General features: G+C 37.2%; 1 gene segment (V, D, J or C); it reads left to right on the plus strand.

The window, feature by feature from the left end:
- Window positions 1–7117: 7117 nt before the first annotated feature.
- Window positions 7118–13849, plus strand: part of LOC143817314 (T cell receptor alpha chain MC.7.G5-like) — a 54072-nt gene continuing 47340 nt past the window's right edge. Inside the window, 1 exon segment of the C gene segment in view lies at window positions 7118–7176. Within this exon segment, the coding sequence occupies window positions 7137–7176 (40 nt within the window).

The following is a 13849-nucleotide window of genomic DNA, read 5'->3' on the forward strand; positions in this document are numbered from 1 at the left end:
AATTAATACTTTATATAATACATGATGAACAGGTCTTTTCAGAATTAGAATTATCTTTCTCAAAATCTTGATTAGTGAAAGTAAAATTGGGAAAAATCTCTACATATAGGAATTATTCACGTGGCAGTATTACAGCACTGAAGGGGCTCTGGGTTGCATTATAAGGGATCCATAGTAGTCTATGGGGCACCAAGTGTTCCTCTGGACGACTCTGAACTGATATGACGGTATATTAAGGGGTTTTACTTGACCATTATCTAGATTCTATAGAGAAAAACCATGGGATGCTCCACCGAATAGAGGGATGTGTGCCTAAAATCAATGCTTTTAGAGAGGAATATCCCCAGGATACCATATGGGGTCATAAAGTCCCCCTATTTGATATCTTGTAACAAACTAAGTTCTCCCTGTGCTGTTTCCCAATATCCCCCTTTCCCTTTCCCCTCTCACCCTCTCTGTTAATAAACAAAACAAACCCCTCAATTCTCAACTTTCTTACCCCTTTTCCCTTACCACTCTCCCCCCTTGTTAATTATAAAAGATTCAATAAAAATTATTGGAAAACAAAAAGCCCTCATATCTCTGTAGTATGGAGACACCCAGGGTCGGACTGGCCATTTGGCAATTCTGGCAAATGCCAGAAGGGCCTGTCTGGTCATGGGCCGCCATGTCTGCTACGTTGTTAACAGAATCTGTGTTCTCAAGACACCCATAATCTTAATGGTTGAGATGGAGCACAAAGTCACTGACTCCATCACTTACCCCAGCAGGCCACGGGCATCATTAGAAATATTGGTCTTGTAGTAAATCTTCCTTTCCTCCACTCAGGGTAATATTAGTAATATATCCCATCTGGTGCTTGGGGACGGGGACAACATGGGCCCGTGTGATTTCAAATGCCAGGGATGAATTTCAGCCCCAGTCCGTACCTGGAGACACCATACCGCCATGTACATGGAGTCTTGAGTAGCTTTATACATCAGTAAATGGACGACTTTCTATGAGATTATAATACGCTAGGTTACTGTAAGCAGGAGAATCACTGTGTATGGCTCCAACGAGAGACGTGTATTTGGAAGTGGAACTAGACTCTCTGTGGCCCCAAGTGAGTATCAACTATGAGTGTAGAGATTGGTTTATAGAATTCATACTCAAATGCGTCCTTAAGAATGAAAAAGGCCAAATAATCTGTCATATGAACATCTGCCTTGGTATCAGGGTGGTTCTTGTGTCAGATTTGTCAATAAGCTCCTATTCAGGCAGGAAACACTGCTGGTTGTGATACATCAGACAGTAAAACGTTATATATCTCTGCTAATTTCAGTAATTCGGACAAAAAATGAAATGATTATGTTAATATCTGAGGCTTGTTGCGATATTTTTGTGATATTAGGCAAAGACAGAACAAAAACACAAGGGACAACTAGCACAATTAAAAGCTGTGAAAATTACAGATCAGAATACAGTTACACAAGTATTTTTACATGTAGGGTATGATACAGTATTACGCCCATGGTGAAGTCAGGATTAGAATGACAAACATATATAAGAACTACATAAACTACTGACATAAGTTAAAGGGGTATTGTCATCTCCAAGATCCTATCCCAATATGTAGTAGTTGTAATAATAATAATAACACAGGTCAACAAAAAAAAAAATTTTTTCTGGTGTCCAAAATATTTTAATGAATTTGGGGTATTTTTGGGGTGCTGATTCTAAATATGCTATCAGTTTTGCCAGATTGGCTCAAGTTTTTGAGATTTTTGGTATCTTATTTATAGCACTTGTTGGTAAATGCGACGCATCATCTCATTAATTTCTTTGGATTAGTACTTGAACTGAGCAGTTCTCAATATAGTTTTGTGTTAATTAGTGTTCTAAAAGTTTGTTCATAGCTTGATTTTTGCACTAACTTTATGTTGTTGTCTGTTTTCCAGTGAAAAGCATGAACTCATCAAGAAGAAGTTGTCTTAACGATCCAGACTCATTCTGTTACATTTGTGGTGAATACACACTGCCAAAACATAGAAGAAACATAACAGACTTCGTAAAAAAAGTGTATTTTGCCTATTTTGGGGTTATGCTTGGGGACCAACACAAGTTTTGGGCACCACACATAGTGTGCAAAGCATGTATCGAATTATTACGAAAATGGAGCAAAGGACAAAGAAAAAGCTTCAAATTTGGTGTTCCAATGGTGTGGAGAGAGCCAAAAAATCATCATGATGACTGTTATTTCTGTGCAGTGCAAGTGCAAGGATTCAATAAGCATAAGAAACGAAAATGGGAGTAACATGGAATCTGCAAGAAGGCCTGTCCCTCATTGTGAAGATGTGCCTGTACCTGTGTTTACCATAAATAACAGTCATCATGATGATTTTTTGGCTCTCTCCACACCATTGGAACACCAAATTTGAAGCTTTTTCTTTGTCCTTTGCTCCATTTTCGTAATAATTCGATACATGCTTTGCACACTATGTGTGGTGCCCAAAACTTGTCTTGGTCCCCAAGCATAACCCCAAAATAGGCAAAATACACTTTTTTTACGAAGTCTGTTATGTTTCTTCTATGTTTTGGCAGTGTGTATTCACCACAAATGTAACAGAATGAGTCTGGATCGTTAAGACAACTTCTTCTTGATGAGTTCATGCTTTTCACTGGAAAACAGACAACAACATAAAGTTAGTGCAAAAATCAAGCTATGAACAAACTTTTAGAACACTAATTAACACAAAACTATATTGAGAACTGCTCAGTTCAAGTACTAATCCAAAGAAATTAATGAGATGATGCGTCGCATTTACCAACAAGTGCTATAAATAAGATACCAAAAATCTCAAAAACTTGAGCCAATCTGGCAAAACTGATAGCATATTCAGAATCAGCACCCCAAAAATACCCTAAATTCGATTAAATATCTTTGGCACCAAAAATGCTGTTGACCAGTGTAATAATAATAATAATAATTGCAAATGCCTCCATTTAAAAATGTAGTATAGTTGGTGTAGTATGGATACTTAAGATCCACAATGCCCTGCATACAAGGGAAGAGACAGGGAATCAAAAAAACTATACCACATTTTTAACTGGAGGCATTAGCTAATATTATTATTATACCTACTACATATTGGGATAGGATCTTGGAGATGGGAATACCCCATTAAATGTAAATAAAAGAATATAAAGATGCAAATTTTTACATTAAAATCTAATAAGAAATGTCAGTGCAGATAGGAGTTTAGTCCGGGCCACGTTATTGTAACCACGTCAATCACAGTGTATGGTGCAGCACAGAAAGTTCTTTTCGGAAGCGGAACAAGAGTCTATGTAACACCAAGTAAGTGTGCAGCTGAGTCGGCAGACTGTACTGCATCTCTGCTCTTTCCCTATGTATACATATGTATATATATATTTAGATATATAATTACTCTTGGGACTCCCAGTGTAATTTTTCTAACTAATACACCTACTTACTGTCTATGAGCAAATTCCATAGACACATCTGCAGATACCGCCAATCTAGATCAGTATCCAGACGTTCCCAATTATAGTCATTGATGTGGGTTCGGAACCCCTGGTTTTTGCCATGTAATCGGCCACTGCCATCAACTTCGTTGTTGTCCTCCTATGACAAAACATTGGAATTAAGAAACACAGATGTGAAGTAAGCCATACATCTGCTTTACCATGTGCCTTTATCTCGCTCTTTTTCGCACAACTGACAGGACACATAACAATACAACCTAAAACATTACCAGTGTACAGAAAGCTAAAGACCAATGTGATAAAGATACAGAGCTACAGCCATTTCTACCACATGTGTAGGTCAGTTTTATGTACAGGGCGAATCACAGTGTTCTAACAACTATGCCAAGCTCATCTTTGGGCAAGGAACCAAAGTTGCTGTAAATCCAAGTGAGTCTATCTATTATCTATCTATCTATCAATCTATCTATCTATCTATCTATCTATCTATCTATCTATCTATCTATCTATCTAGCATCTATTATCTAGCATCTATTTATTATTATTATTATTATTATATTTTATTTATTATCTATCATCTATCACCTACCATCTATTATCTATCTATCTATCTATCTATCTATCTATCTATCTATCTATCTATCTATCTATCATCTATCTATTATTATATTATATCTATCATCTATTATCTATCATCTATCTATCTATCATCTATCGATCTATCAGCTATTATTATTATATTGATTATCTATCTATTATTTATCATCTATTATATCTATTTTCTGATGTTCTGATGATTTCTCTGTTTTCTTGAAGATGCTTCTTTTACACACTTGCCATATGACTTACTAACTTGGCACCTCCATGTTCTGCCAGATCTGTCATGACAGATATCACTGGCTCCACATACCCCCAGGGACTGAGGTCTGATGACATTGTGCCATACTGACAAGAAAATTATCACTGCACACATGCACTAAATGGAGCTTCTGACGCAGATGTGACCAAAGTCTTCAGGCTTATCCACACTGGTGTTTTTTTGTACAGCAGTGCCTAACTGTGACGCTGTCTCCACCAGTGAGGCGCCCACATTGTTAGGCCATATTCAAAGATGTGATTATTAGCGGAGCACTTCTTTCTTTGGCTGCAGCTATGTTGTAGCAACATTATTGATTCCTTTTTAGTGTTTGATATTCAGGAGAGAGATGAAGGGTAAATCGAGGTGCAAGCAATTTGGGCCATTGTTTTTATTAGTTTGCATTTGTTAAAGGTCACACTGCGGGTAAGTTCTTGAGGCCTCCATACAGATGAGATGGCTGTCGGCCGAATGATGCTTTCTTCGGTCATTCTGCCGTAAGATGTCTCTCCCATAGACTTGCTCGGCCGAGTGCTCCCCCGTGTTCTCTATGAGAAATCCCACATCAATCTGAAATCGGACATTTCCTATCAACCTTACTCCCGAACATCAGTCTGCCGGTGCCTCCATACTCATTAGAGCACTGGCTAAACCTGTCGATATAGGTAGACATTAGTCTAATGTGTATGGCCTTAGCCCAAAGCCGTCCATACCCTGTTCAGCATCAGGCTAATGATGTTGGAAAATATTTTCATTTGTTTCAACATGCCCAGATAAAATAGTTGTGTGTGGGTAGCTGAGTGGCATCACTGGCACACTATGCCCGGTACTGGTACCCTTTGATTTTGCACACACTGTGAGGAAGTTATTGCTATGGTGTGTGTCACTGTGTAATAATAACAACAAGTATATATTCGGATCAGGGACCCGAGTATCAGTTATGCCACGTAAGTACCTGTGTTTTATCTAATGACATCGATATATGGCAGGAATAATTATATTCCCAGAATACTGTATATACTATTACTGCGTTTTAGTGCTCTAATACATGTACGGCTTTTTGCTCCAAGCTTCACTAAGTTTGGTCAAATACATTTAGTTATCAGAATTATATATCAGCAGCCCAGGACTAGGAGTGGAGGAATATATCTCATTGCTATTATCATCATGGTGTTATCTAAAATGTAATAATAAATTCACTTCTAATTTTACATTTAAATTTTGCCCCCAATAAATATAATGTATACCCGTATGTATTATGTCTCTTACTGCATGTATATAAAGATGTCAATATCCCATGCTATAAAGAATATTTAGGGGAGATGAGGTGGAGGAATAGGCAGTTTTTGGCACAGGAGATGTCACTGTGTGGACTCGGAGCTGCCAATAAACTTATATTTGGTGGAGGAACAGTCTTGTCTGTCACACCTAGTAAGTACTACTAGAAATAGGAACGCTGTACTTATACCTAATAGTGTTTTACAATTTTCTATAAGACCATTTTGTTCATTTGTCTGCTGCATAGAAGAATAAGAAATAAGAAGTTCTATAGTTTTCTATTATTCTTCATGAATGAATTCCTCGCCGTTGTCAAAATATTAGCAATTCATTATTCACTTTTCTGTTGTATCTAACAATATTTTACTCACTAGAGACTTGGAAATGGTGTCAAAATATAAAATATACTAACAAATTTTCTATTTGTATAGTGCGTACGTGTTATTTAGATACTCTGAAAACCATTTTAATAATAATATTAAAGAAAGGTAGAAAGTATAAAAATATTCCCCCCATCTACATAAGGTTAATTTAATGCAGGTTGTACTGGAATTTTAGTGAAATTTGAAGTTTCACAAAATGCAGATTTTGATGTAGATGTCACTCATTGCATCATAGGAACGAAATCTGCTGTAGATCTGCAGGGAATTTCTCATAATATCACATGAGGATTAACAATGCCTCCTCTTTGCTGTAGATTTTTTTTTTTTAAACGGATTAGTTGACGGAACCTGATACATTTTTACCAGATCATCTGCTATATGTGTTATATATTTTACACACTTATACAGCGCTACAGCACTTTACAGACATTGACGGCACTGTCCCCATTGGGGACAATCTAGTCTAGATTCCCTATTAATTTATCTTTATATACAGAGAGAGAGAGCAGTGGAGTGACATGAAGCTGATGGGCCCCGATGCAAAGTCTCCAATAGGGTCCCCCAGGTCACTAATAGTAATAGTCTTCTCATTTAGGCCAAATGGATGTTTTGGGCCCCCTAGGCTCCAGGGCCCGAGTGTGATTGCAACCCCTGCACCTACTATAGTTACACCCCTGATAGAGAGAGAAAGGGAGAAACAGAGAGCATGGATGGTGACTTGCATGTAGATTCTTGCTGCAGTGTGTACATGTACTCTGAGCTATTAGTTTTTCATTAGTAAAAATGGAATATTGTATTCCCTTAATTAAAAGGGTGCTATTGCTCATTTCCCCCCTTCCACAGCGCGCTCTATGTTTTTGTATATTCTCTTCTTTCTTGTTAATATACCAAAATCCACAACTGGTAACCTGTCTCTTTACTCCTAATACCCTATCAGGATAGCTGGAAATTACTTTTCTACACTAGACAACCCCTTTACCATTCTTCAACTTAAATGGTTAATCCTATCCTTTAACAGTGACATGTGCATGTATGATACATTTATCCATTCTATACATGATACCCATAATGTTTCTGCTGGGATAAGTTCTTGTAATGACGTCAGTCACTGTGATAATGATGCTCGGAAGATGATCTTTGGTCAAGGGACAAAACTCAAAGTTTCCCCAAGTAAGTCTATGAAACTGGCATGAAACCATGTATATATATAAAATTATATGTACTGTATATTCTGCACCCTGAATGTGTCCAGCAGTAGTGGTGTAAAAATATAGACTGGTGTGTTTTCTTACTAGTAGTCTCTCGTATTGTATAATGAATGCAGTGTTCCCTTACCCGTGGATTTGCTGAGAGTTGTAGTTGTGCAATAGCCGTGGAGCCAGAGAGTAAGAACCATTAGTATATAAGACCATGTATATCTCTTTACCTTCGGTCATTATTACGGTGTGCTGGTAATAGAGACTTTTTAGTATGTTTTTAGCAATGAGAGGAAAGTCGTATTTCATTGCCATTACCATGATTATATGACACTTTGCAGTCTATTATTATTATTATCATGCTTTGCTTATATAGCGCTATCATATTCCACAGCACTTTACAGTCATTATCATCACTGTCTCCAATGGGGCTCACAATCTAAATTCCCTATCACTATATCAGTATTATATACTAACCCCTGTGTCCAACTCAGTAGGTTATACCATATTATACCACATAATAGTGAGATAAGAGGTTTCCGCTACAAGAAATATCACTGTGTGCTACCGGACTCTCCAATAGGCTCACATTTGGCAGAGGAACGGCTGTATCTGTTTTGCCCAGTAAGTAGCACTTTAGAGCTTACAGATCTAAAGTTATTCTAAAATAAGTATTCATACATCAGTAGAGTAAAACAGCATTTATGCCCCAGTATATCCATAGCATGTTCCCAGGGAGGTCACCTAATACATGGGGGGAACGGTAATTAATGGGCAACTTCTCTTACTGCTATTCAAAAATGAACGCACATGTTGTAATTGGGCAGCATTGCACAGGGCGTTCTGTTTTCCATCCTCCGGACTTAGGCTACGTTCACATTCGCGGCGGGCGCCGCAGCGGCGGGCGCCGCAGCGGCGCCGCATGCGTCATGCGCCCCTATATTTAACATGGGGGCGCATGGACATGCGTCGCACTTGCGTTTTGCGCCGCATGCGTCGCTGCGGCGCCCGCGTCCGGCCGCAGAGGGCGCAGCAAGTTGCATTTTTGCTGCGTCCAACTTTCGGCCAAAAAGGACGCATGCGGGGCAAAACGCAGCGTTTTAGCGTGCGTTTTGCCGCGTTTTTGTTTGTCTTGTGCGCTGCGGCGCCGACGCTGCGGCGCACAACGCAAATGTGAACGTAGCCTAAGACGCTTCGTCCATGATGGAAATGTAACTTTTTCCAATGTAACTGCATTGTGTGGCTGGTTTTCATGGGTTGTAGTTATATATTGTAGAACTATACGGAACTATATAGTGATATTTATGAAGGCCAGAGACTGTGATGTGGAGAAGACATGAGCTTTTCTTCTGAGCCAGAGAGATTATGTAATGCTCCTGAACACTGTGCTACATCTGGATATGACAAGCTCTTGTTTGGAAAGGGCACCAAAGTGGAAGTGATCCCAAGTAAGTGATTATACTATATACTGCCAAAATGATAGATAGATAGATAGATAGATAGATAGATAGATAGATAGATAGATAGATAGATAGATGGATAGATAAAAAAAGAAACAGCAGCACTCTGTAAGGGCCAAGATACATGAAAACACTAGAAATAATAAATCTAAACTGTGTTATAACTCAGTAAGATGTACTTACAAAAAATGAAGGTTCTTGGCACATAAATTCATCAATTCATGAATGGAATCAACCATGCCAAGTTGAGAGGTATGTACAGTAGGATAGGACCCATCAGAAAGAGGTCACCTTGTCGTGGTTAATGAGCACACGTGAATTGGCCAATTTATGCACTAAGAACCTTAATTTATTGTAAGTGCATGTTATTGAATAACAACATAGTTTAGATTTAATATTTCTAGTGTTTTCATGTATCTTAGCCCAGTCTTACAGAGTGCTGCTGTATTTTCTTTTCATATTATGTAGTCATTGCAGGTTGCACTTATTCACACTGAGGAGATGCTGGTCAGGCTTTCCACTATAGACAGATTTATTTTTTTATTTTACTTATATAGTGCCATTAATTCCACAGCCCTTTACAGACATTATCATCACTGTTCCCATTGGGGCTCACAATCTAAATTCCATATCAGTATGTCTTCAGAGGGTGGGAGAAAACACGCAAACATGAGGAAAACATACAAACTCCTTGCAGATGTTGTCCTTGGTGGTATTTGAACCCAGGACCCCAGCGCTGAAAGGCTTCAGTGCTAGCCACTGAATCTCTGTGCTGCCCCTGACAGACAGACAGATAAATATGTGCTCGAGAGAGATACATTAGATAGACAGACATACAGACCGATAGATATTAATAACGTTATTGAGATTAATTTAGAGTCAATTACTAGGATAATAGTGTTTGGTACAAGGATGTTGGTGCCTGGAGTCCGTATCAGGTTTCACTGCTGTAGTATATACACACATTTTCACATAGAGTTTTCCACATAATAGGTTCATGTTCAGAAGCAGGAACTCAGCTCTCAGCTCTTTAGACACAAATTTTACACTTTGTGTAGTTTTTAAAGACATAAATAAGACACAAACTTTATCGGTGAACTAGAGGGTTTCTGAAAAGCTTCTGAACACTGTGTTACATCAGGAAATGACAAGCTTACATTTGGAAAGGGCACCAAAGTAGAAGTGATCCCAAGTAAGTAATTATACAATATACTGTCAAAAGCCAATTTTCACTACAGTTTTACTGTATTTATGTATATAAAGTCTTGAAGTTATTGACTATGATTACTCCGTTTCTCTAGATTATGCACTATAACCCCTGCCCATCATAGATACAGAATTGCAGACATTTTGTCATCTTTAAACCGTTAGCATAAAATCATGTAACATTCACCATAAAATACTATTACCCCAACATATAATTATAATTCACCATATTGTGCCAAAAAAAGGATTGTAAAAAAGTTCATTTAAAATGTGGATTCTCTGTTTCAATTTAAAGCAGATTAATATTGAAAACTGATAAGACGAAGTAAATTATGTATTTATAAATATATCTAATATCTGTAGATTACATATTTTTACACACTGGGTACTGTCAACAGGCTTTTTGATGAAAACATATTTGGACCGAGCGTATGGTCACTATTCACCTTTTCTAGTTGTAGGCACGTTTTATATTCATCTACAGTGACATTGATTTGATAATGACGATTCTAAAAAGTAGTTTATTAACAAATATTTATATGGTCGAGAATCCTATAAAGAGCAATTCTATCATGTTTATTCATGGATTAAATTATAAGAAATGTTTTTACTTGTGGTAATGCTATTCTGTGATAGAAAAATCTGAAAATCCCAATAATGGATCTATCTATTAAATATTCAACATCAGTCTTGTAAGGGGATTATTGCAATGTGTAAGGTAAAGGTCCTCTCCTTGCAGAAAATATTCTGTACTTTAGTAGCTTAGTTTTCTCTGTAATCCCCTCGGTGGGTTTTCTTACATGCCCCCATACTGTACGTCTCACATACATAGCTATTTGACAAGCCTTGAAGCACTGTGCTTACTGGTAGTTGGGGCTCCGGGCTGACATTTGGCAGCGGGACGAAGTTACTAGTGACTCCGAGTAAGTATAACTGCTAGAATTGTACTGCGTATGTGTTAACAGAATTAATGTCTGATAATAAAAATTACATTATACTAAATATGTACTAATAATGTAAAAAAGGCAAAATATATGACAAATTATTACTTCGGCACCATATGACTGCTATGTCCTATGGATGAATTTGACAAAAGTAGAAAAGAAAAGCAGGTTCGCCCCAGTGTTGTACCACTATTCATAGAAAAAAGTGGATTTCAAAAATCAAGTGTCCCAAGCAAAACTATGAAGAACTGCTCTCCTCCTAAATTTCAAAAACCAAAAAAAACTTTGTACCTTAACAGATCATAGATAAAACCATATCTTTATTGCTCACTTTAAAACATTGAGCAAACAATTAACATGCAAGCAACCGTGCTGAGCTAAAGCTGCCCCTGACAGGAGTCATAGGGACAGCCGCCGTTGAGCGGGGCGCCTATCTCGTATATATCTGTTGGGTGCCAACCTCCGCTGCAAGGCAGGGAAAATTAGTATTAACAGTGTGAGGGGCAGCTTTAGCTCAGCACGGTTGCTTGCATGTTGATTGTTTGTTCAATGTTTTAAAGTGAGCAATAAAGATTTGGTTTTATCTATGATCTGTTAAGGTACAAAGTTTTTTTTTGGCTTTAGCTTAGTTTTTTGGACCTTGGTTGAATCTCCTCCTAAATTTCCCAAAAAGTTGGAAAGAATCATCAGAGATTTTCTATTATTATTGAGTAAATAAATTAACCTGCCCCAGCATATCCTATACTCAACGTAACCACATACAGCTATGTATGAGGAAAGCTCTATTGAGATGATATATACAGATAAATTCCAGGACCATCCGTAGAACTTTTTTGCCCTGCCCTTAAAAAAAAAAAATTAAGTCTCTGTGATTTTTTTTAAAGCTAAAGAAACTGATACAGATTGTTTTGACTGTAATTATCGTCATTTTGCAGATTACAATGAACGCAGCTGATATTTTCATATCAGAACTATGGGCTGTAGACATGGATCACTGATAATCAAAATGATTTATTATGTGTCCATAAAAAATATTGTGAGTCTGTGATTGTTTAGTAAACTGTCCTGAAAAAATAAAAAGTCAAGTTGGCAAGTCTGGTACTTGGGTGAGTGAAATCTTCCAGTTGTGAGAGATATTGTAAAGCTGCGAGTTATTGTGCAGCCTCCGGTAACAGGGGAAAGCTGACATTTGGAGGAGGAACAAGGCTTTATGTTTCACCCAGTAAGTTTATTTCTGTAAGAATATTCTAAATGTAGCACATTGAACCTAATAGTGACTAATGAATGCTGAGATTAGTGGCATCCCTGCTAATAGGGAACAGTAATAGCTCCGTATAATAGTGGTAAGATGGATAATTGCCATAGCGGACACTGTGTGCTGTGGAGGAGTGCAGCTCAGGGACAAGTGTGACACTTTTTGTAATGACGCTGAGCACTGTGACTACATCTACTGCCAATAGGTTGATATTCGGAACAGGGACGAAGGTTATTGTGTCCCCAAGTAAGTGGCTCTGACTGATTCTTATAAGATTAATATTGGCAGACTGTGATGGTAAATACAGAGGGTGACATTTTTAGGCCATTTTATCGGTTTTCTACTGTTGAAAAAATATAAAATTTTGTAAGCATTTGGTAGTTATCTATACAATTAGGTGTAACCAGATTTAGGGCCTAAAAAGTGGAAAAACATCAATAGACAGATGAGTTATGTGTAAAGATGCAGAACGTTTATCAAACTTCGTGCAACATTTTGATAATTTGCAGCAACAAGGAAAACTGACTCCTACAGTTCATCTCAAGCTAAATTCTCCCAATTTGTCTTAAGGCTTATTAAACGCTTTTTATTAACTAGGCTTCTGTTAGAGTAGAACAACTTATTAATTTAATTCTCGGTGTGAATAGTTGTAGAAAAGTTTGATAGATAAACAGATAGATAGATAGATAGATAGATAGATAGATAGATAGATAGATAGATAGATAGATAGATAGATACGAGATAGATAGATAGATAGATAGATAGATAGATACGAGATAGATAGATATTAGATAGATAATAGATAGATATTAGATAGATAGATAGATACGATAGGAGATGGATAGATAATAGATAGCCAATAGATAAGTAGATAGATGATAGATTATTATTAGAAAGTTGCAGAGCTCTTCATTATACAATAAGAAAACTTTATTTACGGTATGTATAAAGTAAACAACCCTCTTTATAGATTTGTGAACCCCCGCAGTATGTTTGCAGTATTTGCATGCGAGATATGGAGACTATTCACCTATTTTAGTTGTAGGCACGTTTTATGTTTGTCTATATTGCTGTCTATCAGGAATTAATTGAATAGTGACGCTCTGGAGTGTAAAAATGATTTTTTAGCAAATGTCATATTTATATCATATAGAATCTTACAAAGAACAATTCTATCAATAGACATAGACATTCCTGGAATACGGTATGAGAAATATTATCATTTACTCCTGCTAATACTATTCTGTGGTAGAGAATATAACTATCCCAATATTGGAGGGACCAGATATCTGACATCGGTCCTAAAATGGGGTTATAATTCAGAACGTAAAGATCCTCTCCTTGTAGAAAATATTTAATACTTAAGTAGCTTTATTTCCACTGGAATCCCCCCAGTGTTTCCTTACATGCCCCCATTCTGTACGTCTCACATACTGTATATAGCTATTTGACAAGCCTTGAAGCACTGTGCTTACTACTGGCACCTACAAACTGACTTTTGGCAGCGGGACTAAACTTCTAGTGACTCCGAGTAAGTATAATTGTACTGTATTATCAGAAATTAAAAAATATCACTTCTTTTTACTAGGAATTATCCACAACTGTAAAATACCGCCCAAAAGTATAAAAGGTAGTAATAATATGCAGAACACAATATTTGAGAGTTATCAATCCTTCTGGATTATATGAGCAGTGTGCCAGCGTCTTGTCACTGTGAAGCATGGACCAGACTTATGTGGTCTCTTGATGAATTTGGCAAAAGTATAAAAAAATAATCAAGTT

This window comes from Ranitomeya variabilis, chromosome 1 (assembly GCF_051348905.1).
Source record: "Ranitomeya variabilis isolate aRanVar5 chromosome 1, aRanVar5.hap1, whole genome shotgun sequence".
In the NCBI taxonomy this organism is placed as follows: Eukaryota; Metazoa; Chordata; class Amphibia; order Anura; family Dendrobatidae; genus Ranitomeya; species Ranitomeya variabilis.